Source organism: Tiliqua scincoides, chromosome 9 (assembly GCF_035046505.1).
Source record: "Tiliqua scincoides isolate rTilSci1 chromosome 9, rTilSci1.hap2, whole genome shotgun sequence".
Classification (NCBI taxonomy): Eukaryota; Metazoa; Chordata; class Lepidosauria; order Squamata; family Scincidae; genus Tiliqua; species Tiliqua scincoides.
Window position 1 is genome coordinate 17837686 of NC_089829.1, and position 27185 is coordinate 17864870.

The 27185-nt window shown below is 47.2% G+C and overlaps 1 protein-coding gene across 1 annotated transcript in view; it reads left to right on the forward strand.

Annotated features, from left to right (window-relative positions):
- The window catches only part of LOC136660620 (hydrocephalus-inducing protein-like), a 103078-nt gene that overhangs the window by 34236 nt on the left and 41657 nt on the right, over positions 1 to 27185 (forward strand). Inside the window, exons 17-36 of the mRNA XM_066637927.1 lie at positions 684 to 923; positions 2374 to 2524; positions 4833 to 5037; positions 6829 to 7016; positions 8989 to 9162; positions 11811 to 12040; positions 12978 to 13115; positions 14863 to 15046; positions 15287 to 15428; positions 17396 to 17549; positions 18100 to 18741; positions 19929 to 20141; positions 21272 to 21504; positions 21709 to 21921; positions 22345 to 22464; positions 22959 to 23118; positions 23206 to 23378; positions 24127 to 24325; positions 25677 to 25776; positions 26949 to 27048. Of these exons, the coding sequence (XP_066494024.1) occupies positions 684 to 923; positions 2374 to 2524; positions 4833 to 5037; positions 6829 to 7016; positions 8989 to 9162; positions 11811 to 12040; positions 12978 to 13115; positions 14863 to 15046; positions 15287 to 15428; positions 17396 to 17549; positions 18100 to 18741; positions 19929 to 20141; positions 21272 to 21504; positions 21709 to 21921; positions 22345 to 22464; positions 22959 to 23118; positions 23206 to 23378; positions 24127 to 24325; positions 25677 to 25776; positions 26949 to 27048 (3959 nt within the window). The remainder of the gene's footprint in view (positions 1 to 683; positions 924 to 2373; positions 2525 to 4832; positions 5038 to 6828; positions 7017 to 8988; positions 9163 to 11810; positions 12041 to 12977; positions 13116 to 14862; positions 15047 to 15286; positions 15429 to 17395; positions 17550 to 18099; positions 18742 to 19928; positions 20142 to 21271; positions 21505 to 21708; positions 21922 to 22344; positions 22465 to 22958; positions 23119 to 23205; positions 23379 to 24126; positions 24326 to 25676; positions 25777 to 26948; positions 27049 to 27185) is intronic.

Consider the following 27185-nt stretch of genomic DNA (forward strand, 5'->3'; position numbering starts at 1 on the left):
GCCACCTCCTGAAGTGGTGTAAGTCCAAGGAGACCCATAGGGATTGCAGTGGCTTACCTGGGTGCAAGGGGAAGGGTTTCGCCTTACCTCTGGCTGAGCCATTTTGGCGCCCTATCTCGCGCTGGATACAATGCAAGCCTCCTGGTCTGCCTGTTCCATCGCAAGATAGGATTGCACTGTAAAGTAATTAAGACAGAGGGTATACAAATCACTTCCCATTTTGAAACCAACAGGAGGAAAGGAACACAAAAGCAAACTCCTCATGCTTACTCACTCATCCAGAGAGACAGTGAAGTTTTTTCTGCCAGCTCCTGAACTCCTTTATATTATCAACCTCCAAACAAATCAGCTGATCAGTACTTTCCCTCTCTCTAATAAATTCCCCCCAGTTGTTGGTGAAGTCTTGCCAGGATTGGCTTAGGATGCAGCTGACATGTTGCTGGCATCCATGCAACATCAACCCGGTGTCCAAATAGGATTGGACAATCAGTGTGTCACCTTAGCCATGCAGAGCAGGGCCCTTCTTACTTACGACAGGGAAAAGACTTGTGCCTGGCACACGGGCATTGTATCTGTAACACTCCAGGGGTGATTATGCTGATGGCAGGAGCAGCCCCTTGGGCCTTCCTGCTTTTCTTCTCTTGGTAGTAACATCATCTCTCCATGTCTGTCTTGTATCTTAGAAAGTCTATCGCCACACGCTCATCCTGAGTGTTTTGCAGAGCACTCAGCAGCTGCACCTGCATGTCTCTGGGCAGGGACTGGAGCCACGTCTTGAGTTCAACCCTTCCATCCTAGAGCTCGGGCCCCTCCTGCCTTACGCTGTTGGGGACGAAGCTGAGGTGGTGGTGAAGAACCCCTGCAGTTTCCCCATTGACTTTTACTCCTTGGAATTGGACCAACAGTATCTGCTGGAGGAGCGGGTGAGAACGAGGAGCCAGCCTGCTGCCTTCTAAGCTGTGCCTTCCCAAACGTCTTCATACAGTCCCTGTTGTGTTTCTCCAGGAAGCTTCAGGGTGGCATATGTGGGATAATCCAATTCTGGGAGGGAATGACTTTGGGGATGACTTTAGATTTTGAACAAAATGAGCTGTTTTGAGGATTTGAGGCGTCCCTGATCCAAGTCCGCTGCTAGTCTCTTTCAGCTGCTCCCTAGCAGTCCACCTCATGGCTCATAATGCATAGGTTTAAAATTCTTGCAGCTGGGCAGCCCACTTGAAATCCAGAGATTCAGATCCTTTGGTCTTACATGCATGTCTCTGATGTAAAGGGGGGGGGGTCCCCGTAGGTTCTTTGCCTATAAGTGGTGACGTTTTGACCAGGAACAGGTAAAATGAGCATCACAGCTGTCCTTCCAATTGACCTGAGAAGGTCTTGGAACCTAGGTGAAGGCAAGGTGATTATGTGCACCAAGCCCTCACCCCTTGTGCAGCTTCCCTGTGTTTATGTCCTGTCTGGTAGGCAGGTAGTCCTGTACTCCTGGCTGCTCCCTGTGTCACCCTTGTTCTCAGGAAGCCAGTGTTAGACTGCTTGGACCAGGGCAATTAAGGACTGGGCACTCTCAAGTTTGCCAGCAGTGCCCGACGCTTTCCTCTTCCAAAAGTCAGGTCACTGGCTCTCTAAAGGCTCTCTGAAAGTTCTTCACCAGCATACCTATTGTCCTCCCTCTAGTTTATGAACCCCAGTAAGTGTCCCCTGGCAAACAGTGCTAATATCTGACAGTTTTATATGATTTGCAGTCAGTTTGACAGCTGGCACATTCTACAAAAGAAAGAATATTGCCAGTTGAGAATGGGGCGTACACAGATATGTCTAGTTTACAGACTGGACGTTTCTGGTTGGAGATCTGGAGACTGTTTTAGTAGCACATCCCAGGCTGTATTTCCTCAGGATCAATGCACACAAAGCAGGAGTTTGTAGAGAATCCATAGGATTTAGAAGGAAGATCTCTTGAAAATATTCCAGTGATGCTTTAGTGAATGCTGCTTCCTTCAGTGCTGTTTCATTACATCTTTGTCCTGGGTTGGTGGACAGTTCCTGCAGCTAATGAGAGCAGTTTTCTGGCTAATCATCTCCTGCCTGTTCTTCAGTGGAATGTCCTCTAGTGCTGTTTCAGACAGTGCTTAGCTTTCCAGGAGTGGATCCCTTGTGTATGAGAGGAGCAAGTGGAGTACAAATGGCTAGAAAAGAATTCCGCTAGCTCTTAAAGGTTCTCCAGAGCTGTTCTTTTAAGGGGAAGCCTTTACTAAGGGCCAGTGAAAGGATCTCAGGAGGCAGAGTTGGGAGAGATCTGGAAGATCACATCTATTCTGTATACTGTCCTGGGCTCAGTGGACCATTGATCTGACTCTGAATGGGTCTTCTTAATTTTAGATTTTGCGTATGCTAAAGGGCTACGACTCCCACAATATCCTTTTGTTGCCTCCTCGCATCCCTGGGGAAAAGTTGCCCCCTGAAGTGCTGGAATACTATGAGGAACAGAAGAAGTTCCAAGGCGACCAGGATACTGGGACTCAAGATAATGGTGAGGTGGGCAGGGCAGTTTGGGAGCCCAGCTGTATGGTTTGAGTTGACACTGGCTATGCTACAGCCCTCCCCAGCAGGGCAGGGGAACAGGCAGGAAGGGCCCACCTTTGACTTCTACTTGGCCTGCCTTCTGCCAGGGCTACATAGTTTGCTGCTGTCTGCTTTCCTGCCTGTTGGTCCAAAGGGAACCTGCTTCCTGTTTCCTGTTAATGTTCACTGAGTCATCCTCTCTAGTGTGCAGGCTTCCTGCCTTCTTATCTGTCTATAATAGCGGTCTCCAAACTGGAGACCACTGTGCAACAGGAAAGGCGTCTCTGGCACGACTGGCACTTATCATTCTGTCAGGGAGCTGCCCTTCCCTGCTACCAATCTCCCCCAAACTGAACTTCAGCCTGCTGCACCTGCCCAGAAATCCGTGTGCAGTGGCTGCTGGGGCAATGGAACCCAGAAGTGGCAGGCTGGAGCTCAGTTTGGGAGAGATCAGCGGTGGGGAAGGACTGCTCCCTTGCAGAACAGTGAGTACTATTCGTGCAGGGAGAGAAAAGGCAGGGTGCCAGATCCAGCCCGCAGGATAGGACCTGGAGAACTCTGGTCTATAAGCTTTCTGCTTATAGTGTCCTGTAAAAGCAAGATACCAATTGCTTTGCATAAGTATAAACAATATCAGTGAAGGAAGTGGGTATGTGGGGGCCATGGAAATTGGGTTTGCTTTTATCCACTGTTTCCTGTATCTGCGGGGGGGATCACATCCCCTGCAGATATGGGGATGATGACGCCTGTATTCTTTTCTAAAAAATTGCTGCACATCGTTCTACACGTAAGACATTAAATAGCTAATATAAACAATTTGTCAAGAATGGAGTCATCATTACAGGCATGCCCTCGTATCTGCGGGGGTTCTGTTCTGGAACCCCCTGTGGTTAAATTAAACCGTGGATAACCAGTGACATCCCCCCAGTTGGGGCTAACTGGGGCTGGGCTCTGGTCTGGTCTGGAGGCTTTCCTGAGCCCTACAGAGGCCGCACACACTGCCCCGAAGCTTTGTGGGCTTCAGAATGGCTGTTTGGGCCAAAAAAACATGGCATCCGTATTCTTTGGGAAACTGGAAGTGACATTATTGCCTTGTAAGGCATTCTAAGACCCAAGGAAGCTCTCCTGGGGGTGCACGGGGGTACCCACAGACTCACTGATATGGGATATGGAAGCCCCCCTGTACATTGTAATCCTGTTAACAACAAAAAAATGAAAGTAGTAAATAAGAGAGAGATGAAAAAAGCAACCATATACAGTTGTGCTTCGCTTAGCGAAAGGATGGAATAATGGAATAAGGACTCACTGGCACCCCTGTCATCAAGCAAGGCCTGATACTATACGAAGCCTCCAAAGACAAGGGGAAGCTGTGCCACCTTTGCTTCTGGAGGCTTTTCTGAGCCCTGCAGAGGCAGCACGAAGTTGTGTCTCTCGTGCAATTTGTGCATTCTGAACCTCATAGAGGCAACGCACAGACGCATGCTGTCTCTGCAAGGCTCTACAATTTTTCAATATTCTATGAAAGGAGGCCTTTTCATCATACATTTCTGCTTTGCCCACCTACCATCTCTTAATCTATCTTAGTGTTCTTTGTTATCCACTGTCACAGAGTGATAATCTTTTTATATTTGGTTAAGGCAGAAGTTTTCAACATTTTTGTTCTCATGGCACACTGACCACTATGGTCTTTGCCTCTTGTGATGTAACTTCCAGCTTCTGAGAGATTCTTCTGGGTCCTGCTGCTCTGTTTCTAGGGCAACTGTCTGTAGTAACTAATTGTAACATGCAATTCATTACTACAGGGACATGCACTTCATTATTACAGACAGTTGCCCTAAACTCAGGAGAACTCAGAGCCTTCAGAAGAGTCTATATCAGAAGTGTTCAGCAATTTTCAACCACTGTGCTCCAAACTCAAGCAAAACACTTGCGAACCTTTCGTGGCACAACGGTTGAAAATAACTTGGTTAAGGTGAGACAGGTGTCCTACCATCTGGGAACTAGATACTTGTTTTGAATCAGTGTCTCAGGGCCTGTGAAGCCAGCACTGGAATGAGTAGGGAATTCAAGTACTTGAATGAGTAGGGAAGGAAGTGCATCATGGGGGTTGATCTTTCAAGCTGGTGCCTTGAAAATCTGTATGGGAAGATTGACCTTATCTAGTGGCCATGAGTAGAATCTGCACTTCATTAGGTCACACATTGTGGCTAAGAATGTGGTGAAATCATTGAGGAACCACCAGTTTCAAGTCATTTCTTGTCCTTTTCCCTGCACAGAAGAGGAAGGCGAAAACCCTCATGTTTCTGACCTTGGAATAAGGACTCACATTTCTAGTACTGCACAAACCACATCCACGGGTGGCTCCATTCTTGCTTCTCTTTCACACCATGAAGAGAACCGTTCTTTGAGGGTGGAATCCAAATTTGATCAGGAGGAAGAAGAGGAAGAGGAGGGAACTGACAGAGGGCAAGTGCAGGGTAAGTGAGAGCTTTGGTACAGGAAAAAGATCAGATTGATAAATGACATAAGGTAGGATAGCAAGTGATGTGACATGAGAGTTATTGGTTTCCAGAGCACACAATGACTTTTTGCTGCCACCTTGAGCTGAAATCTGTAAGGATCAGGAGAGCTAGGGTCCTGCTTTCTCACTAGAAAGCAGCATGTGGATGCCAGCATATAGCACACTGGCTTGTTTAAACATATAATCATAGGATTGTAGAGTTGGAAGGAACCACAAAGATCACCTAGTCCAACCCCTTGCTCAGTGTAGGCAACTACTACAGCATCCCAGACTGGTGGTCAGTCAGCTTCTGCTTAAAAACCTATAATCAGGGAGAGCCCACAATTGCATGAGGTGGACTGTTCCAGTTCCTGACTGCTCTTACAATGGAGAAATCCTTCCTCATGTCTAGCCTAACTCAACTTTCCTGTAGTTTCAGTGCACTGAGTCTAGTCCTGCTCTCAGGAGTCACAGATCAAGTCCTCCCTTCTTCAGCATGTCAGCCCTTTAAATATTTGAAAGTGGCTATCGTAACTCCCCTTAGTCTTCTGTTCCCCAGGCTTAACACACCCAGCTCCTTCGACCATTCCTCACAGAACTAGGTTTCCAGACCTCACCAAAGCTGCCCTTTTCTAAATCCAGCTTTTTAATGTCCTTTAAGTGTGTATTCCAAAACAGGTCTAAGTAGTGAGGGATAGTGTCCCTTCACATGATCTGGACTCTATGCCTCATTCATGCAGCCCAGCATTGCATTAGTCTTCCCCCCCCCTTTCCAGCTGCATCACATTACTGGCTCATGTGCAGCTTGTGAACCACTAGGGCTTCAAACCTAAACACAGTTACTAGGGAGCAAGCCCCAGTGAACACAGTGGTACTTATAGCTGAGTAAATATGCACAGGATTGCACTGTAAGACACCTAAATCCTTTTCACACATATTGCTGTCATCCTGTACTTGTGCTTCTTTTTCTCTATGTGCTTCTTTTCTCGTCCCTACGTGCTGGACTTTACATATGCCTCTGCTGAACTTTCTCTTGTTGGTTTGGACCCAGTGACTGAACCTGTCAATGGTCAAGCTTCATTTGTATCCCATCTTTCAATGATAGATATAAAAACAGAGCTTGCAAAATTTATAAAGAGAGCAAAAAAACAATTTCCAGAGAGTTTTCTGCAGCAGAACAAGAGTCTTGTAGCACCATAAAGACTAACCCCATTTATTTCAGCAGACGCTTTCGTAGGCTGCAGTTCCCTTTGTTAGGTGCAGTGTAGTCCATGAAAACTTCTGCTGAAATGAATGGGTTAGACCGGAGTGTCAAACATAAGATCCAGGAGCTGGATGCAGCCCACGGAAGCTTTTTATCCGGCCCTTGGTCTCTCCCAGCACCACCATCAGCTATTGAGGGGTCTTAAGGTGTCACTGCTGAAAGGGCTGCCTTCATGATATTTGGGCTGTCCCATGTTTTGAAATATGATCAAGATTTGCTTATTTTCTGTCGTTTGCAGCTGAGTTCCTAAGTGAGAAAAGTGCTTATTTCTGGTTTATGACCTGTTCCTGCCTAATGACATCACTTCCAGCCCTTAATAGGCATCATGAATGCTATTTGGCCTGCTATATAAAATTATTTTGACACCCCTGGGTTAAACAGCCCAGCACGGCTGCTGTGCTCCTGAAGCCTTCCAAGCATATTAAGTTTAGGGGAAACACCTTTGCACTGAACAGTCTTTCCTGGAAGCTTGAGCGGACCTGACTGGCATTTGAAAGAGCTGACCAAGGCCCTGGTTCCTTTCCACAGGAAGTCAGCACAGCGTGACCAAGAATAAGGAGGCTGTTGGAGAACTAGACAACAACCCTGTTTCTAAAGCCATTGCCCGTCACTTGGGCATTGACATCTCTCCAAATGGACGGGCTGCCAGAAATCGCAGGGGCATTGTCATCATGATCCACGGAGCTCCCCTTACAGGTACACAGGGCTGCCTCTGTGGGTACAGCTGAGTGCAGAGTGCACTGAATGGAGGAAAAGCTCTTAGAGTGGCTGCTCCCCCCCCCAATGGAGTGCCACCACTTGCTTTCAGAACATGGTGTTCTCTCTCTCTCTCTCTCTCTCTCCCTCCCTCCCTCCCTCTCATTAACTTCCTCTGACTTCTGTTGCTGTGCTCTGAATCTTTTACACTTTGCCAACTTTATTTTCAAATGGAAGAACTCTAGGCATGATCTGACTGGGGAGCAGCAGTGTTTCCCCTGAGTCTTGGAAATAACACTTCAGTCTTGTATTCAGTTAGTTCTCTACCTTAGCTCTACATCAGGCTGGTAGGACATAAGGCCCTTGGGATGATTTCAGCCTTCCTTCCTATCAGTTTGCAGCCGCCTGGGAGAATTCTAAACACCAACTGTTTGCAGCTCTTTTCCCCTCTTTATGGGAACACCAAAGACCTGCTCAAGCCCATCAAACTGATGGGGGGGGGGAGGGCAAGAGAATACCTGTAAGGCAGCGGTTTCGCAGGGAGTTTGAGCCCCACTGCAAGTTCTTGTGGGGGAGGGGGGGAGGCAGCCACACATTCGGCAGAACCACTTTGCTGTCAAGAGGCACAGGGGCTTGCTTGGATTCACCACAGCTTGCAACAGCCTTCCAGGGTGCTAGGAGCCCCGCGCCAGCCTCTACAGGGCTCCCCAACATATGGAGACAGTCACAATAATAATCGTGACCCACTACTGGTTTCACGATTGTAAACCAGAAGTGGGTCGCGGTCATTATCTGCACAGTCTCCCCATGTTGGGGAAAGAAGAGGAACATGAGGAGCAAGATACTTGCGGAGTGGAGCATTGTGTTATTGGGTGCAGAAAAGCACGGAAGTGAAGCTACCAAAAGACCTGTGGGGAGAAAACAGAAAGGAAGGAAAGGAAAACTGAGCAGTGGTGATCCAGATGCATCTTTTAGGGAGAGTGTCAGAGAAAAATGGAGGCAACAGATGGGGATACAGAGAGACTGGTGTTGGTGCATAGAGTCAAGAGTGCTTTGGGGTATGCAGCGAAGAAAGAGGGAACAACTGGGAAATGGAGTTGTAGGGAAGCCAGTGTTTAAGGAAGTGGAAAAGTGGGGTGAGGGACTGAAAGAATGGGCTGCAGTCCTATAATGGTGCAGAGAGAGAGAGAGAGTATCTGCTATAGGTTCTAACAGAGAAGTGGGATTAATAGGGTAGAGCTGACCCAGCCACAAAACAGGCTGATGTAGCTTATGTCTGCAGTGGATGGCAGGAGGTGAGGGGGTGGTGGCTTCAGGTTGCTCTTCACCTCTCGTCTGCCACCACCTTGCTACAGCAGATTCCAGTTTTCCAGCTGTTCCTATCTGTTGCCACCAAAGGTTTTGAGAAGTGCCCTTCCTGAGAGGAGGAGTTAGTCGTTGCTGCTGCCTTAAATTTGTTATGGTCGTCCAAGTATCCCTTGACCTGCTTGTTTATGGTCACCTTGAACTGTTCTTCTTTTGACCATGGGCTAAACGTGACATCACCTCTGCGAAGACTCAAGCAAGGTGACCATGGCATGATTCTGCTTTCTTTCAATTATGATATTTTTCCCCTGTCAGTGTGCAGGACTGATCCGCTACATTCTTTGATGTCTTTGTGCATCAAAGGTCACTGTCAACCCTGTTCTTGGGGTGCACATTGTGCAGCAGTTGTTACTTCTTTCACTCTGGCTTTTCATCTTGACACATTTATATTCCAGAGATGCATCATCTGTCTACTTCATGCAAGTTTCTTCTTTTGTTTTCGGACCACTACATCTCCATTGGGTTTTCTGCCATTCTTCCTGCTTCATTTTTTGCATGTAAATGGTTTGTAGTTGTATGTTGACATGAAAAAATGCTATGGCAGGAATGATAGGCAGCAAGAGAGCCTCTGTGTGTGCTTATAGCTGTGTCTATATTTCTCCCCCAGGGAAGACCAGTGCAGCCATCACCCTGGCCAAGCAGTACAATGCTGCCTGCTTATCCATTGATTCTGTGGTCCTGGAAGCCATCTCTGATGGGAGCAGCTCAGCGGGGCTTCGTGCCCGAGAACTCTGCATCCGAGCAGCTCTAGAGCAGGCACAGCGGGAAAACGAAGGAGAAGGTAAAGAGAAATATGCAAGTGGAATTCTGCAGAAAGTCCATGTGGGTCACCAGCACCACTACGCCTATCCTGCCTGGCTTTGCCACTCCATCCTCAGTGCCATTTTGCCTCTTCACAGGACCAGCTATGCAAGGCTCCAACTTGCCACCTCTTGGGGCATCTTTGGTTGTGAGTCAGCCCCCATCTCTTTTGTTAGAGATTTGGCCTCCACTCTCTGACTTGTGAAATTCCCAGAGAATATTTCTTCCATATTGAAAGCTTCAAAAATAGATACTGGGTGTAGAATACTCAGAGGTTCGCCAAGTATTGCTGGATGATCAGGCAGGGACCACCATAACCCATGTTTATGTAATTAATTACTCATATGAGGCTACAAAAGCTGGTTGCATAGAAGAAGTGCTTTGATATATTTTCAAACATTAGGTGACTTCTGTAATTTTCTGGAACTTGGTCATGGTGCATCAAAATGCATGACTTTAAGAACACAGAGAAGCATCTTTTTACCCATGTTTGACAAGGCCTGCAATGCTTCTGTAATACGATGTGGATGTGGGTGAACCCATTGATATGTATGTACCTGGACTTTCTGAAGGTATTTGACAGTCCCTCACTAAAGGCTCCTGAGAAACTCTGCTGTCAGGGAATAAGAGGGCAGGTCCTCATGTGGATTAGGAATTGGTTGAAGACCTGAAAACAAGGAGTGGGTGTCAGTGGGCAATGTTCACAGGGGAGAGGGGTGAAGAGTGCTGTGCTCCAAGGATTGGTCTTGGAACTGGTGCTTTTCAGTTTGTTCAAAAATGACCTGGAGTTGGAGATAAACAGCAAGGACACCAGGTTTGCAGGTGGTGAAATCTAGAATGGATTGTGAAGAGCTCCAGAAGGAGCTGTCCAACCTGGGGGAATGGACAGCAAATTGCCACAAAGGAGAACTCTCCTGGGAGGTTGCTGGGACACACATGTGCCTGAGGGCCTGGAATATCTGGTGTCAATGCTGAGCACATTGTTCAAGGCTTTAATTGTTTTATGAAACAAAGTGACTCAGTGCAGATGAACAGTGAATATTTCAAAGCTGTTTCTCTATTATAAAAGATAGTCATTCTCCATTAAAATCATTCATAAGAAGGAATATAAAATGTGGCAAAAGAAATGTAAGAAGATGAAGTGTTGGCAGAGTTCGAACAGACCAGAGAAAATATATTTTTACCCAGTGTGTAATTAGTCTGTGGAATTCCTTGCCACAGGATGTGGCGATGGCATCTGGCCTAAATGCCTTGAAACGGGAATTGGACAAATTTCTGGAGGCAGAGTCCATCACAGGTTACAAGCCATGATGGGTATGTGCAACTTCCTGATTTTAGAAGCACTGTAGATACTCGCCTATGTTGATCTCACAGATAAGTCGATGGCAGGTTTTCAGCCAAAAATCATGGCATGTTCCATGACCGTCGGATAAGTTGGGGGTAAAACTTAGGGAATGGGGCTTAAAAGGAGGAGCTGCACCTTTCTCTGGAGCCTGATTGAAAGGGGACAAAGAACCTGAGCGACACCACTGTTTTTGAAGACCTTCACAAGTTGCTTATATAGTACTGTGTGCCATTCCCCCCTTAAAGCAACAGAATTGAACATTGCATTGAATGGCTAACAAACAAACAAACAATCCAGGTTTGAAGCCACAGAAAAACAGTTGCACTTTTAAAAACCTGCCAGAACAAATGCAGCACCACTATAAGCAACATAAACGGCTTACCTCAACACAACACCCTGCTTCCGTTGCTGCCACACAACTTTTTATGCTATTCGCTTTTCGTTTTAAGAGACACTTCTAGATTTGAAGTTAATGAGTTTGCTTAGAAAACTTTCCAATGGAGCTTCAACAAATGTAAACAAAGCTGCCTGTTTGCAAGCTGTCTGCAATCACCCAAAATGTTCCTCAGACCCTCCACAGGCACTTTTGAGGAGTCGCTCTGTACCTGATTTATTGGTAGAAATTTCTCACTTTATAGGTATCTACAGTAGGCTACCTCAGAATGCCAGAAGCAAGGGAGTGGCACCAGGATGCAGGTCTCTTGTTGTCTGGTGTGCTCCTTGAAGCATCTGGTGGGCCACTGTGAGATGCAGGAAGCTTGACTAGATGGGCCTTTGGCCTGATCCAGTGGGGCTCTTCTTATGTTTTTATTCCAAAAAGAATAACTCTCTAATCTTACTGCCCAAGTTGGTCTCTGGGCTGGTGGTTTTGATCAGAATTTTCCCTGATCAGAATCTGTTCCATGTCCACAGTTTATTGAGTAGATACTAGCCCATAATTTCTCAAAGTCTGCTCCTACAAGCCCTGGGGCTCCCTGAGTAAAACAGAATGCTGTAGGCTGTGCTGATATCAGGTGTCTGGGTTAAAACCTTACAGTAGGGCTAGGCTCTGTCAAGTCATCTTTGCCCACCTCTCTGGTGCTGCATTAAGTACTGCCACTGCTAGTGATCCTCAGGTTTCAGGGATCCTCCTGGCCAGTGGGCCCTCCTGTACTCATGTACTTGGCCTGACCCGTCTCCAAGCCCACGCCTGCTTCTGGATATTGTTATGTCTGGGAAACATCCAATAGAACTTCTGCGGCTCCTCAAGGGCTGAACCTTCTCTTCTTTCCTTAATTTCCAAGGAGTTGAAGGACAGCCTGCTCTAGCTCTGGGAGCCAGGTTGAGTGCAGAGGCTTTGGCCAAGCACACTTCAGAAGGCAGCCAGCAAAGCTCAGAATCCAAAACGGGACCACCACTCTCAGCTGTCTCAAGAGGCTACAGGGGAAGTACAGCAACAGCAAAAGGCAAGTCTGAAGGTCACCAGTCCCAAAAGCAACAGCAACATCAACAGTCAGATCAAGCCGGATCTCAGGTAAGACAACTTGCTACCTTCCTCCCTGCTGTGTTATATGGTGCATACAGAGGGATTGTTGAGATTTGCCCTTTTAAATATCATGTTAACAAATGCATGTCTATCATATTTATTCCTCTTCCACATGGGACTCCCAGTGGTCACCCACCCACACCAGTCAATCCTTTTGCTTCAGTGTCAAGTGCTTGCAGACGACTCAGTGAAGCCCTGAAATAACCCACGGATCATGGAGTGGTGCACTGATGGCAGCCTGACATTGACCCAATGTGGAACAAACAAAGCAGTGCAGCCTACACAGCCCCAATGCTAGCAGCCAGAGTAACGGTGCCAGGGTGAACCTAGTAGGGGATGATGGCAAATGCATGTCTAGTGAGGAGCTATTACTGGGACAGTGGCTCCTGGCAACCCCCCGAAACAATCAGCACAGCCCCCAGAAATGAATTAGAGTTTGGCCAGCAGTGGCAATAGCTAAAGTGCTAAATAGCTAGTCACTCTCTGCTAAGAGATGTGTTGCCTGCTCCTTTTAATTGTGCAGGAAGACACCTTGGTGTACATGCATACATAATGCTGAGTGCCTGCTGCGCATCATGTTATCCCACAGCCTGGTCTTTCCCCAGCACTAATATGAGGTTCTGCTCCTCCTGCTGAGAGAAGCTTGGATGGCTTATCGGAGGAACCCCCTGTCGGAGACAGCAAAAGGAGGCATCGGTTCAGTGCAAAGAGTCTGCAGAGCCATATGTGTGTCGGATTTCTGTTTGCCTCTTCCCTCTCGCAGACTCCCGTCCTTGTTTTCACTGCAGCTTCTGTGTCTCATGATGGGTAGTCACCCAGAGATCTGAGCTGTGGAACATGGCTTGGGAGCAGAGGCGAGGGGCATGGTCATTGTGGGATGCCTGCTTGCTGACAGACCCTTTTCTGCCTTGTGTTACCCTTGCAGGTTCCATCCAGCCCCATTCCCAGTGCTCCCATCCAGCGAAGACTCAGCCTCAGCGTCAGCGTGGCAGGAGATTACGGCCTGATGAGTTGCGTGCTTCCTGAGGAGCTCTTGGTGGAGATTCTCTCGGAGAGGATGCAGGTCAGCAGTTGGGAGGAGGAGAGGGTTGGCAAGAAGATCTAGCAGCATCAAGAAAGTTTGGAAACTGTGTGGGTGGCTCCTTTTGGAATCCTGTGTTTGTGGGTCTGGCTCTGCACTGTGCAATTTGTCCTGCTAATGGTGGAGAGATAGTACTAAAACTTTTTCTATTACTGCAACAGCAGCACTTCTATTTACTGGGAGATGCACATAAGAACATCCCTGTCGGATCAGACCAAAGACCTAGTAGTTGCAGTGGCATCGCTAGGGAGGTGCGGGGTGTGTGGGCTGCACCGGGTGACGCGCAAGGGGGGGTGACGTGCTAAAATCGCGGTGGTTAGGAGCAACGCCACCTTGTCATTTACCGTTGGATGCAGAATTTCCAGCAGAATCCAATGCAAAAAACAGGAGTGAAATATCTCCTTTCTATCAAAAGTTATTGGCAAAAAACTGGAAAACAAAAAATGCATAGAGCCCAATGGAAAGTGAAACCGAGCCGTATTGTGCATTTACTCACAAGTAGACAAATGTCCTTTAGTCCGTCTGAAAGGGCAGGCTGAGAGGAATCCAACAACACCAGAATGGTCCTGATCCAATGAATGTAGCCCCCAAAAAACACCCGAGAAGAAGGTCCCTCCCTCCAATTTGGCAAATGTATTGAGCCCTATGGAAAGCGAAACTAAGCCACATGGTCGCATTTACTCACAAGTAAGCAAATTGCCTTGGCTCCTGGGCAGTTCAGGCAAAGGGAAATGTGAGGCCACCACCAGAATGGTCCAGATTTGATGCAAATGGAGCTCAACAAGTGCTCCAGAAGGCAGCCCCCCCCCCCCCCATAAAAAGAATAAAACAGAGGCTTGACAGGGTAAGTGAATCTTTTTGTTTTAGGCTGCAATCCTATCCACACTTTCCTGGGAATTAGCCCCACTGACTATAATTGGACTTACTTCTGAGGCATAGAATTGGGCTCTCAGGCTTATAAAGCCAGGTGGGTCCTGATAGTGATATGCTTGAAATATAAGAACTTAAATTGAACTGGGTACTGGGTAGAGGTGAAAATCTTACTGATTCTTTTGGGGGGGGGGTGTTATTGCAGGCAGACTACAGAGAAAATTAACTTGGTGGAACAGGGCTGGCTTTCCCTTATTTATTTTACTTTAATTTATTTATAATTATTTATTTTAATTTGCTTTATGATGGGTCCTGAACAGATTGTCATTCTAAAAAGTGGGTCCCAGTGCTAAAAGTTTGAGAACTGCTTCAATAAGGTGTTAGTAAGTTGATACCCTGGGGGGTGGTGACACCATTAGTGACCAAAATCACAGTTTGCAAAAATAATACCATCATGTTATATATCAATCAATGTGTAATTTCCTGCAGAATGCGATGAAACAAACTGCGTTGAAATATCTTTATTCTATCAAAAGGTACAGCCAAAAATACCAGTGGGGGTGGGGCGATGGTAGATCGCCATGCCCACCACCTGGGGTGTTGCCCCGCCCACTGTGTGGGGTGACGCGCTGGCCTCCCGCACCAGGTGTCGCGAACCCTAGTGACGCCACTGAGTAGTTGCCCAACACATGTCTCCAAGGGAAAAGCTTTTACATCATTGTATTTGTTTACCTCTGGCACTGGTTGAGGTCTGCTGCCTCTGAAGTCAATGCACTTCACTTGCAGCTGGATCTGTGCCTGGTAATGGCCAGAACCTTCTTGCCTGGGCCCAACAGGGTGTGCTATCATTTCCAAACAGCTCAGTGACTGCTATCGTGGCGTGGTCTTTGACGGGCTGGAGACAATGTTTGCCCGCAGCATGACGTCAGCACTCCTCTGCCTGCTCAAGGCAATCAACACCCGGCGCTACATCTATTTTGTGAACCTGGTCCAGGATTTTGCTGCCATGAAAGCCAGAGATAAAGCAAAACAAGAGCAGGAGGGTAAGAAGGAGCAGCAAGTGAGACATTCCCATGATCCCCTGTTTGTTCCTCTTTGTCTTCCAAGTGCTTGGAAACAGAAACAGGTCCAATTCTTCCAGAATTTGAGGGTAACGCCAACTCAATCTGATGGAATTGGGGCACCAGGTAGCATAGACAGGGTCACCTTGGATGTTGCCAGACTCTGCTGTGCTATGAGTTGTTTGCAACTGATGCTGTCTTTCTCTCTGGCCTTCTTGGAAGAACGGGAGCAGCAGGAAGCAATTGCCAGAGAAAAGGCTCGTCTCCAGGAGATGGATGAAGAAGAATATGATGACCTCACCGAAGAACAGAAAGTCCAGTTTGATGGGGAACTATTGCAAGCGCTGCGAGATCGGAAAAAGAGGTCAGCGAACTCTTTCTTGATAGCCATGAGAATATGCTCTGCTGCCCAGAGGAAGGTTTTGGATTGTGACAGTAAAGTGCCGAATTGGGCATTATATAAAATTTCAGTTGTGGCTCAGGAGGTTGGAGGGAGCACACTGTAGGTGTTGTGCCACTGTGCTGTGGATTGGGGGGGAGCCTTAGCACTTTATCCAGAGTCTGTGTCAGAGTTTGATGTGTCAGGCACCAACAAAGCTCCTCTGGGCCCACCTAGCCAATCCCTGAAGCCCCCTAGCCACCCCCCTTGCCAAGGAGCAGTGGTGGAGCAATGCATTCAGCCAAGCCCTTTGCTCCATTGCTGTCATATCCCCTCCTTCAGTTGTTTGCTCCCCAAGGTGGAGCAAGTATGATTAGGAAGGAGACAAAGGAAGGAGGAAGAACCAGCCTGAGTTCCTCTATTCCCTGGATTATAGATGCAAGAAAGTCACAGGCAGACAGGAGGGATACAGAGGTTGCTTGCCTGTCCCTTTTCTGCAGAACAGGGAGAACGGAGTGGGAAGGAATTGCAGTTGGGGAAGGGAAATTTTTGGGACCTTGTTTGGGTGCGCAATGCACACATGGCTTCCCAGCACCAAAGTGCCCCAGAACCAAGCACAACCTGGCAGCCACCCAGACTTTGTCCTTTAATTGTTCCAGTCCTGACTCCAGCCCCTCTGCCCAGGCGCCCAGGTTTTAAATAGAAAAAAGCTCCAGCTAACAACCATCACACCCATTGTATTTTCACTGCCTATCACTGTCAAAGTTGTGGCCTCCTTAAACCTTTTCCCAAGTGCCTTGCATAGGACTGAATTCCAAAACTGTGAGAAACTCCATTGGTCTCTTTTGGGAGATTTGAGTGAAAATATGCCTTACAATTGATGACAAGACACGTAAAAGAAGGCTAAATGTCAAACCAAAATTCAAGTAAACTCAGATTCTTCAACCAGAATGTTGCCGGTAGCACCAGACTCATGATGGGTGGATCCTTAAGCACCAGACTCACGATGGGTGGATTGTTAAGCATATTTATATACTGTTTTTCAACCACAAAAAAGTCTACAAAGCAGTTTACAGTCAAAATCAAATAATTAAATGGTTCCCTCTCTTGAAAGGGCTCACAATCTAAAAAAAAGATTCAGAAAAACACCAGCAAACAGCCTCTAGAAAAGACACTGTACTAGGGTGAAGAGGGATAGTCACTCTTCCCCTGCTAAATCTAAGAGGAGCTCCATATGAAAGAGAGTCTCTTTGTCCAGTTAACTGAATCTACTCCAGTTAGGGTCCATTTTTAAGGATCTGTTTTTGTTTTGTCAACTGATTTTTTGAGTCTTGGTGAACCAAGGCACCAAAATGAACTGTAAAAGAGCTGAAATGGCCCTGGGAGGCTCATGTCCCTCTGTGTACCTAATACTCAAGCCAAATAGAGAGCTCTCCTTTCTGAACTGAGAACTCTCTGTCACTGCTTCCCTTTGCATTATTGTTTGAAAGGTGGTGGGATGGTAGAGAGGGCATGAGTTAGTCAGGAAGGCTTTGGAAGGCCTTGGACACTCCCGTACCTGCCTGATGCTGCTGAGATGGCAAGGGACCATGAGAGCTGTCGTTCTCACAATATCCAGCCCCCTAGTACACATTGGTTCTAACAGAGCTCTTCCCAGACAAATGAGTCCCTCTCCACATACCTGCCCCCAGAGCACCTTCCAGTAGCAGCATGGTGTGTGTGTGTGTCTGTGTCTGTGTCTGTGTGTGTGTGTGTGTGTGTGTGTGTGGTGGACTGTTCAGCTGGGTGGGAGCAAGGTTGGCATCGAGTGCTTGATGATGTCATTGGTTGTGCAAAGAGCCCCAGCGAATTTGTAATTGATCCAGGGTGGCAGATACAGATTACTTGTGAGTTGTTTTACAGGCCTCTAGGTAACTAAACAAAATGTGTCCTTCGTATGTAATGTATTGAAGGGAGCTGGAGAAGCTGGCTCGGGAGCTGGAGGAAAAAAAGCACCAGCAGGAATTGGAGCGTCTGCGGGAGGAGGAGGAAATGAAGAAGAAGTCCAAGCGCTACAAAAAAGATGCAGCAAAAGAGAAAGAGAAGGGGCAGCAAGGAGGCAAGCAAGTAAGCCAGAAAGTTGTGCAGCCCTTGGGGACACCAAGCAACTGGGTGTCCCAGTCCTGGACAGGCTTCCTTTTTTGCACTGGTGATGACGTCATTGCTGAATGACTCAGGGGTTCAAAAGGCTTCACAAGCTGGAGCAACACTTTACTGGTGTTGAGAAATTGGCCCCTGAGGAAAGGCATAAGGTGGAGAGTGTCCATTTGATTGCTTTTGTATCTCTGCGGGCAGGAAGGTAATGATAAATGAGACCAGGAGAGACTGAGACTGATCAACATGATCTTGCATGTTATCCTAAAGTAAGCCCTGAGCTGAGCAGCAGTGGGGCATTCTGGACTTTTCTTGTAAGAGACCGACATCACAGTGATGTTTTCTAGCCCATATGAAGTACTGTAGACCTATCCCCATGGGAGGAGGCAGAGGGAGGTGGGTGGTCCACATGCCCTGACCAAAATCCTGGGTTCAAGTTCTTCCCCATTACTCCTTCAGCAAGTCTGAAACAATCTGCCACCAGAATATACTCCCTTCTCTTTTCTTGGCTGTCCCCTTTCAGAATGCCCCTGTAGCTGTTTTAAAATCTGATGGCAAGCTGAATGAAGGAGTTGAGCAGAAATCATCTACCAAGGATCGTCCAGACACAAATGTCAACGATGAGAAGAAAAAGAAGAGCAAAATGACCCTGCAGAATGGACAGCCTGCTCCGGTCCCGGAAGAGGAGGAAGCAGAGAAGGAAGTGCTGAGTGACAGTGAGAAGACCTTGGCCCAGCGCTTCAAGCTCTATGAGGCCTGCCAGAAGGACATTATTCAGCTCTTGCTGTTCTGGGATCGGATTCAGCTGATTCTGCAGCCACCCCCTGGCTCGGAGGAGAAGCAGGAGGAAGCTGAGGACCAGCGGCAGGCTCCATCGGGTCGCAAGGGCCGGAAGGATAGGGAACGGGAACGCCAGGAGAGGCTGGAGAAGGAGAGAGCGGAGAAGGAACGTCTTGAAAAAGAGAAAGCAGAACGAGAGAGACTGGAGAAGCTCAGGGCTCTGGAGGACAGCCTAATGGGAGGGCCAGAGGGAGAAGGGGGAGAAGGAGGAGAAGGTGCCTACAGGGACGTGGGGATTCCATGCTTAGAAATCCACGTGCTCAGTTCTGAGGATTCCAGTGGCAAGAGGATTCTGGAGAGTGGGAAGCTGCCTGAAGTCGACCAGGTGAGTTCTTTGGTGACTTGTGCAGAAAGTGGACCTGGTTGGACTGGTCTGAGCTTTGCAGTCCAGGGGGCACAGGAATGGCCCTTTTGGGAAAATGGCCACTGTCAGAGAGAGCCTAGTAGTTTAGAGTGGAATCCAGTAGACATGCTTTTATCCCATATAGGAAATGAACATTTTTTTAATTCACAGAATGTTTATACATTTATTTATGGCTCATCAAAGATGGCTGGTAATGGCAGTTTACACAGACAAAAGGCTCATGGTCTCAAGAAAAGGGTGGTTTCCTGACTAGTGCTGTCTTTCAGCAGCTACCCTCTGGGCTGCTGCTTCTAAATGGTCACTTTGGTGGGGAAGGATCCAGTCCCATCTACCAGAGCCGCAGGCCTGATGCAGACCAAAGTCCCTGAGTGACACCTGGATAGCATGGGCATCAGAAACAGTCTCTGTCTCTTCTCTCCCTGATCTCCCCCTCTCCCCTGCTTGCTTCCCTCTCCCCCCATGAGTTTGAGGGACAGGCAAGTGAGCAGGGGAAGGGTAGGCAAGTGGGTGAGCAAAGCAGGGAGGACAGATAGAAGCACTTTCATCTTCCTGGAAGAGGAATCTAGAGTAATTGTACAATTCCTTAACTGATTACTTTGGAGCTATGTGGATCTGTCACAGCTGGCCTCCGCAGGTCAATAATGCAGTGGTTTGATCTTTCTCCAGTGTATGTGTGGTGGAACAAAAGGCTCTTATGTCCCGCATGGTCTGTCTGCAATGGTCTGAGAGCAACGGATTTCAAGGGAGTCAATGACTGTCCCTAAGAGGGTATTTCTCCCTTGGTCCCCCTCAAATATCCATGCTGCCCCACATTACCCCAACGCTAGAATGTTGCTGCCTTCCTGCCTTTTTTCAGTGTCACAGCCCTTGACATTTCATTCTGTCTGCCTTCCATGTATTGTAGTGCTCTGTCCTTTTCTGGATCACTCACAGCTTCTTCAATTCTGACATCACCAAAAATTACTTTTCCAGCACTCAGAAACTGTTTCACATGTCACAGGAATGTCTTTCTTGGATGGGACTTCCTGGAATTCACTCAAGCTGTTTGCCCAGGAATTTCCACAAGGAAAATGGTCACCGTTATGAAAGCAACCTGCTCCGTGGCACCATAATACTGAGGCATTGAGATGTCTTTCCTTTTTCCCTAGATCTTGGACGGTTTGGGACTGGGCCCCTCAGGGCCACCCATCCCTCCTCCTGCCTTTTTCTCTGTGATCCCCTACCCAGAGAAGCGGACAGCACCAATCCTAGGGGAGGCTCTCAAGCACTTCACCTTTATTGCCTCTGAAGAACCTGCTCTGGAAGATGATAAGAAAGATGCTGAAGGTGCTGCTGAGGCAGCAGTGAATCTCCCTGTCAAGGTAAACGGCCTTCCTCGTTTACAAGCGCACCTGTATGGTGCAAATTATTATTATTATTATTATTATTATTATTATTATTATTATTATTATTATTATTATTATTATTATTATTATTATAATTGATTGATTGATTGATTGATTGATTGATTGATTGATTGATTAACAGTATTTATATACCGCTTTTCAACAAAAAATTCACAAAGCAGTTTACAGAAAAAGTCAAATAACTAATGGCTCCCTGTCCCAAAAGGGCTCACAATCTAAAAAGATGCAACACCAGCAGACAGCCACTAGAAAAGACACTGCTGGGCTGAGGAGGGCCAGTTACTCTCCCCCTGCTAAATAAAAGAGGAGCACCCACTTGAAAAAGTGCCTCTTAACCAGTTAGCAGGGCGTTCTACCAATATCATTACACACACCCAGGGAAGTGTTGCATTTCACCTTCAGGGTTGCTGGTTCTGTCACTAAGAGGAGTCTGGCAAAATTCAAAACCCTTTGCAAGGGCGTGAAGTCGAACACACCAAATGGAAAGGAGCAAACTATCCTGTGATTGTATTTATTCTGGATTTGATTGGGTGGATGTGGCTCACATCTAGGAAAGAGGCAAAGATTATATTAATCTCAAAAGATTGATCAAAGCCATAATCTTATCTAGTTTCTTAATTAAGGTTTTAAGCTGTGCAACAGCTTTGGCTAAAATACTAATGCTGTATTCTCAGGCCAAACAGAATTCATAATTGATGGAAAGCTGGCTATAGTATGTTTTTACAGTGAAGCTTTTAGTAAGATCTGAGTGAATGGATCCTGGCTTTCGGAATAAGTTTGGTTGTGGAGATGGACTAAGCAGAATATGCTTCTGTGCAGAAAGAAAGGGAATATATTAATATAATGAATTACATAAATTCTATATAAAAATTTGATTTTTCTGGCATAAAGAATCTAGTTTTGGTTTATGATCAATTTCTCATCTCAGGGTGAGCATATAGCACAGAGTGTTTCTATAATGCTGAAGATGTATTCATGATATACCCAGTGCTTGGCTTGCCTTGCCTGTGAGCACTGTTACTTTTGTTATACAAGTATCTGTTTCTCTCTGCTGTCTTTCTCCCTGTGTTTCCACTGGAGTTCAGGAGGAACAGGCAACACCAACTCGAGGCAGGTCTAAGAAGGAGAAACCTGAACCAAGCCGCGACCTTTCAAAGGATAAGGAGAAGGAGAAGGATAAAGATAAGGAGAAGGATAAGAAAAGCACAACAGCCCGTGGCAGGAAGGGCCCTCACCCCAGCCCTGGCACAGTGACCACTTTGTCTGAGCTAGACCAAGGGGGCCTTGCAGGGATGCCATCCAGTGAGAAGCTCCTCAGGTGATGTAGCAGGCAGGGCCTGGGGGAAGGTGCACTTGGGTTGGAGAAGGGGAGCTTGGAGAACAGCTCAAAGCAGACCAGGACAGGAGGCTGTCCTGTCCTGGGTTGAAGGTGCTTGGTTTACTACAGGAGCATCCCTTCTCCAGCAAGTATCAGGGGAGCATTGCAAGAGCTCTGCTTCTCTGCTTCTGGAATCCAGAGCAGTCATGGTGTTTTGTGCTCTGCATATGACAGGCTGAGCAACTTCCGTTGGACGGTTCCTGCAAACGGAGAGGTTTCAATTCGCATCCATTTTGCCTCCAACACAGTTGGGCTGTTTGATCAGGTCTTCAACTTTGAGATCCTGGGAACCCGGCGACAGTATCAGGTCTACTGCAGGGGTATCTGCACTTACCCAAGCATCTGCCAAGACCCCATGTAAGTCCCAGAAAAGGCTGTTCCATGGTCAGAGGAGCCTTGGAGATGGCTCATTGCTCAGTGGTAGAGGACCGCTTATGCAGAAGGGCCCAGGTTCAGTCTCATAGGCAAAGAAGTAAATGCAGGTACTTGTTCTGAGCAGGGAAATGTTACTGATTGGGAGCTAACAGCCTGTTTATAGCATGTGTTGGAAAGGCTAGCACAGTCTCAAGAATCAACCTGTACCTAAAGATCTTGGAAAACAAGGTTGGAGGTACACAGTGTGGCCTATCTTGGCATTGGTGAAGTTATTTCTTCCTGGCAGTTCGAACCTGAAACTTTCTTTAGACACATGTGTCGCTCCAGACGGTGCCTGAGCTCCCAACGATCCCAGGCTTCTTGGATTTCTGCATCTCCTCATGCATCTCTGCTTCTTTTATCCAGGGTAGTGTTTCCCCACCGAAGGAAGATTCTCAAACCTGGTGAAATCATCTACAAAAAGTACATCATGAGTTTGGGCGTGTTCCATTTTGGCCCCTTGCTCTGCGGGAGGTCAAGAGAGAAGTAAGTGCCACCTGAATCTAGTGCAAAAGAGCAAAATAACCTTCAAGGCATTGTGGGTCTTGAACTGGTGATATCAGTCTGCCTGATCTCTATGGCACTGAAGTGCCCCCCTCCCACCATGACGGCCAACATGGTCCTATTCCTCTTCTGCAAATGTGGTCTGAGGAGCCAGTAGGAGTTGCCCCAGGCCTCGTGGATGGGCCAGCCCTGCCTGCTTGGTTGCAGTGCATCCATACCTCCCTTTCTCTTTGACTCATGTGCCTCCTACCAGTCTGTTTGTGAAAGAAGTGTTACTTCATGGTGGAGGCTTCAGCCTACCCCAGATACAAATGGCATAGTACTCACAGTGTGTCCATCTGTTGCAGGCAAGCCCAAGCCTTGCTGATGGAAGCGAGCACAGTTGAATCTCTTTAGGTAGACAGGCACACTCTCTCTTCTCATGAAAACACATTTTCCTGGTCATTCGTTGCCCTTCTCCCTCGGTGTGCTTCCAGGTACAAGGCAACCAGATACCCCAATCACTTTGAAAAGTTAACCATCTATAACACCTCCCCTCTGGATGCCGACGTGCATTTCTGCTTCCAGCATGACTTCAAGGCAGTTACTTATCTCTTGGACCCCCCCACTATGACACTCAAACCCAACGAACATCAGGTAACAGCAGAAGGAAGGGAGGGCAGTATCCCTGGAAGGCATTCTGATGGAAAGGCTTACCCCCAAAGACATTTGCTGCTTCCCCAGGTGCTGACTGTCTGGGCGTATCCAACGGGCAGTGGTGTATTTGAGGACAACATTGTCTGCTGTGTTAAAGAGAATCCAGAGCCCGTCACATTCCGGATTTGCTGCCAAGGGGTTCGGCCAGAGCTGGAGCTGGATCGCAAACTGCTCCATTTTGACAAGTTGCTGTTACACAGGTTTGGCCTTGGTGAATCCGGCCATTTGCTTTGGCCATTTGCTATCCCTTCATTGATTCATTTTTCACAACCTGGAATTCTTCCATTGTTTCTTTTCTCTGTGTTTCACAGCACAGCTGGACACCTTACCTTTGGTTAGGTCAATGTGCTCTCATGGCAATGATATGTTTCTGTAGCTCTCCAGCCAGTAACATAGCCGGGGTGGTGGTGGTGCAGTAAGTATTGCAGGTGCTACAACGTGCCATGTAAACAACCCACTCACTATTGGAGCCATTGGGAAAGCAATGGCAAATGGGAAAGCCTGCTTACATAGCACATTGCAGCACCTGCAATACGTACCACCCCCACTCCCCCCCCCCCCCCCGGTCTCCAGCTTTGAAATAAGAATTTTCCCTGGTTTGTATTCCAACAAGTCTCCAGACTTTTCAGTCTTGTATTTCTTTTTTAAATCCTCCCTACTAGGGAGAACCTCTGACTATGTTACTATTTTTGCCCACAGTTCACTCTGTAACACAGGGAGAAGTTAACACTCAAAATATGAGTACCGTGAGTGGTTACAGTGTAGAGCTTACCTGGGGCCACTGCTGCAGCAAAGCTCCCCAGGAGTGTCCTTGCACTGAGTTGCTCCCTCAATATACGAGCAGTGGCCACATTCCCAGTTGGGTGAAGTAGCATGATGATCCTGCAGCAGATGGCAGGCTTGGTTCATCAGAGGCCCCAGAAAATGCTGCTGCTTTGGTTTCTGCAGGAAAGAAAGCAAGGTGCTCTTCCTGAAGAACAACACTCCCCTGCCCGTTTCGTGGCGGATCAGCGGCCTGGAGAACATTGGCGACGACTTCAGTGTGTCAGATGATGTGGGGGTCATTGAGCCCTATGCTGAGTACTGCCTGCAGGTGACCTTTAAGGCCACAAAGGCTCTCATTGTCAAGAAGGCCATTCGCCTGGAGGTGAGCGCTCTGCAGGGGCCAGGGTGACTGCTGGATTGTTCACTGCCTTGCCAGTTTCCACAAGCATTTGTGCAATTTTCCTCAAAGCACTAACAGCTTTAAAAACACTTAACGTTGAACAGCCCATTGTGTTTAGAACAGCAGTTCCCAAACTTTTTTCAACTTGCAGTTCCCTTGACCTCCTGGGCCATTGGCCATGGCTCCCCTTTCAGGCTACAATCCTATACATTGTAGGTTTTTTGTGAGGATTCCATGGCTGCCCTGGCTGATGACCACAGCTCCCTGGGGATCCATGACTCACAGTTTGGGAACTACTGGTTTTGAAGCTTTGCTTTTATGAAAGGCTGATGACAAAGAGAGAGTCCAGAATGAATGGCTACTCTGTGGTGGCTTCAGTTATGCTCAGGCTGCCGCAGGCTGGGACTGGGGGGGGGGGTCCTTGAATCCTGTGAATGAGCCTCTGAAGCTCCTCCAGCCATTCCCTCAAAGAAGCAAGCAGTTTGCCAAACTCTGCCCCATTTCAGTACTATGTAGGCATAGGAGTAGTGACATAGGAGTAGTGATGGGTTTCAGTAGGCATAGGAGAGTGATGGGTGTGATTGAGAAATGGGTTGAAATTATACCCCCCTGACACCCACTGCAGTTCCTATATTGATCATAACCTTCCATGTACTTTTTTTATTGGAGGAAAAAAGCTTTTCACTTTTTTAATTGGAAAAAAACCAAAAATAGGATGGGAGATTATCAGAATTATGGGGTGGGGACTAAACTTCTAATGCCCCTAATGTGGTTTCAAGGCCCCTCCTTGCACTGTTAAAAAACAGAAACAACAAGCATTGGGCTGCAGTATATATTCAGCGTAATATGTTTTTTGACTCAGTCTGCCAGCACACGAGTGCATAACTCCTGGAGAGGAGTGGGGAATGCAGAAGCTGAAGTGATGTGCAAAATGGGGGTCCTCATTCCCCCCACCACAAAATTCATGAGTTTCAACTGGGATCTGCTTCCATAGAACCTTGTAGGAACACCTGCTTTCCCTCCTTGTTAAGTGAACCTTTGAGTTAGTCCCGTAGCACTGATGCTGCCTGCATAAATTCACCATTGCACACAGAAATCTAGACATAATGAAGAAGAATTTATTTTCACCTGCAGCCAGGAAAAAGAAGAAGCTGAGAGCTATAGGCTGTCTGTGAATGGCTGGTAGCACACAGACTTTATGGGCAGCTCTTATCTGACAGCCATGCATCCAATAGAAGAGGCAACAGAATTAGGTAGAGGCTAGAGCTGCTGTCACTTCCTCCAGCAAGTGCCCAGATGGAGCTCAACTTGAAGGTTTGTTGCTGCATTTCAGGTGTCAGATTCAGAAAACATCCTGGGGATTGTCCAGGTTGAAAACATACAGATAATCGCTGAGGCCTATGATGTTGCCCTGGACATCAGTTTCCCTAAAGGTGAGTTGAGCACCTCCAAGCAGGGAGCACCCTCAGTGATCCCTTACAAGAAAGAATTCTCAGGGTAAGAAAAAGGCTAGGAGTTTATAAAGACCAAATAATTGTGCATTGTTTGCCTACAAATTGCCTCCCAGAATCCGTAGCTGTTTCTCTACACACTGTCCTTTAGGCATGGCCACGTGCTCTCATTCCATTCCATTCAGAGAAGCAGGCCCTGATAGTTATGTGACCATCCAGCAATACAGAGAAACTAAATGATCCCCCATCCTGTAGTGGAGGATTGGGGAATGTGCATGTAGGCCAACTGCCTTAGTGCATATGCATGTTGCAGGGGCACTTATGAATCCTCTTTCCCAAATTCTGCCTCAGGGTTGGCAGCAAGTATCATGTTATTTTCATTATTATAATGGCTACCCCATTCCTCTGTCTGTGTTTCCTTCTACCTTTGTTGTTCCTTGCCTATTAGGTCCAAGTACACATCCCTTTGTTTTCAAAGCAGGGCTGTAATTTGCTTGAAAAGAAAGGTGAAATAAACAAGGTGATCACCTGCAAAGCATATTATGGACAGCAAAGTTGCAGAAGGACAGATACAGAAAAATTCTGAAAGTGGGTATCTTTGTGCTGCAAGAGATGTTCCTTGGGAGCCCTTGCAGTGTTAGAGGGAAAGCTCTTGGGCTGTACATGACTCTCTGTGGCACCCTGTAGAAAGTGCTTGGATTCCCAAGTAAGTGCCTAGATTCCCTGTGCCAAGGGTGTCAAACCCATTTCATATACTGGGCTAAATAGTACTCATGATGCCTGGTGAGGGCCAGAAGTGAGGTAATGAAGCAGGTCATGACCAGAAATAAGCACTTTTTACTCACTAAGGAACTCATTAGCTGCAAATGACAGAAGAAAAAAAATATGCAAATTGTGATCCTGTTTTCAAGATATGGGAGTATGTGGGCTGCCCTTTCAATAGTGATACTTCAGCACAGCTCAGCAGGTGAGAGCAGTTGATGATGCTGGGAGAGCCCAAGGGCCAAATAAAGAGCTTCTGTGGGACACTTCCACCTGCAGACCTTATGTCTGACACCCTTGCTCTGTGCAGCCTGACTGGTCCTGCCTGCTAGAAAGGGAGTGGATGGAGAATGAAATCCACAGCACTGACAATGGCTCACCTTACATTGCAGGCACAAATGGAGGTCTGGAGTTTGGGGCTGTTAAAGTCATGGATGAAACGAAGCAGGTCCTGTCTCTGAAGAACAAAGGCAAATACGAGATTGGCTATAGGTAACATATATTATGTCTCATTCGTGTTGACTCTGAAGATGTGCTGTCTGTGCAACGCACTGTTATTGTGGACTTGAGATGGTGCCAAGAAGCTGCTGCAGTCCAGCACTTGGAACCTTTCCCAAAAGCAACACAAC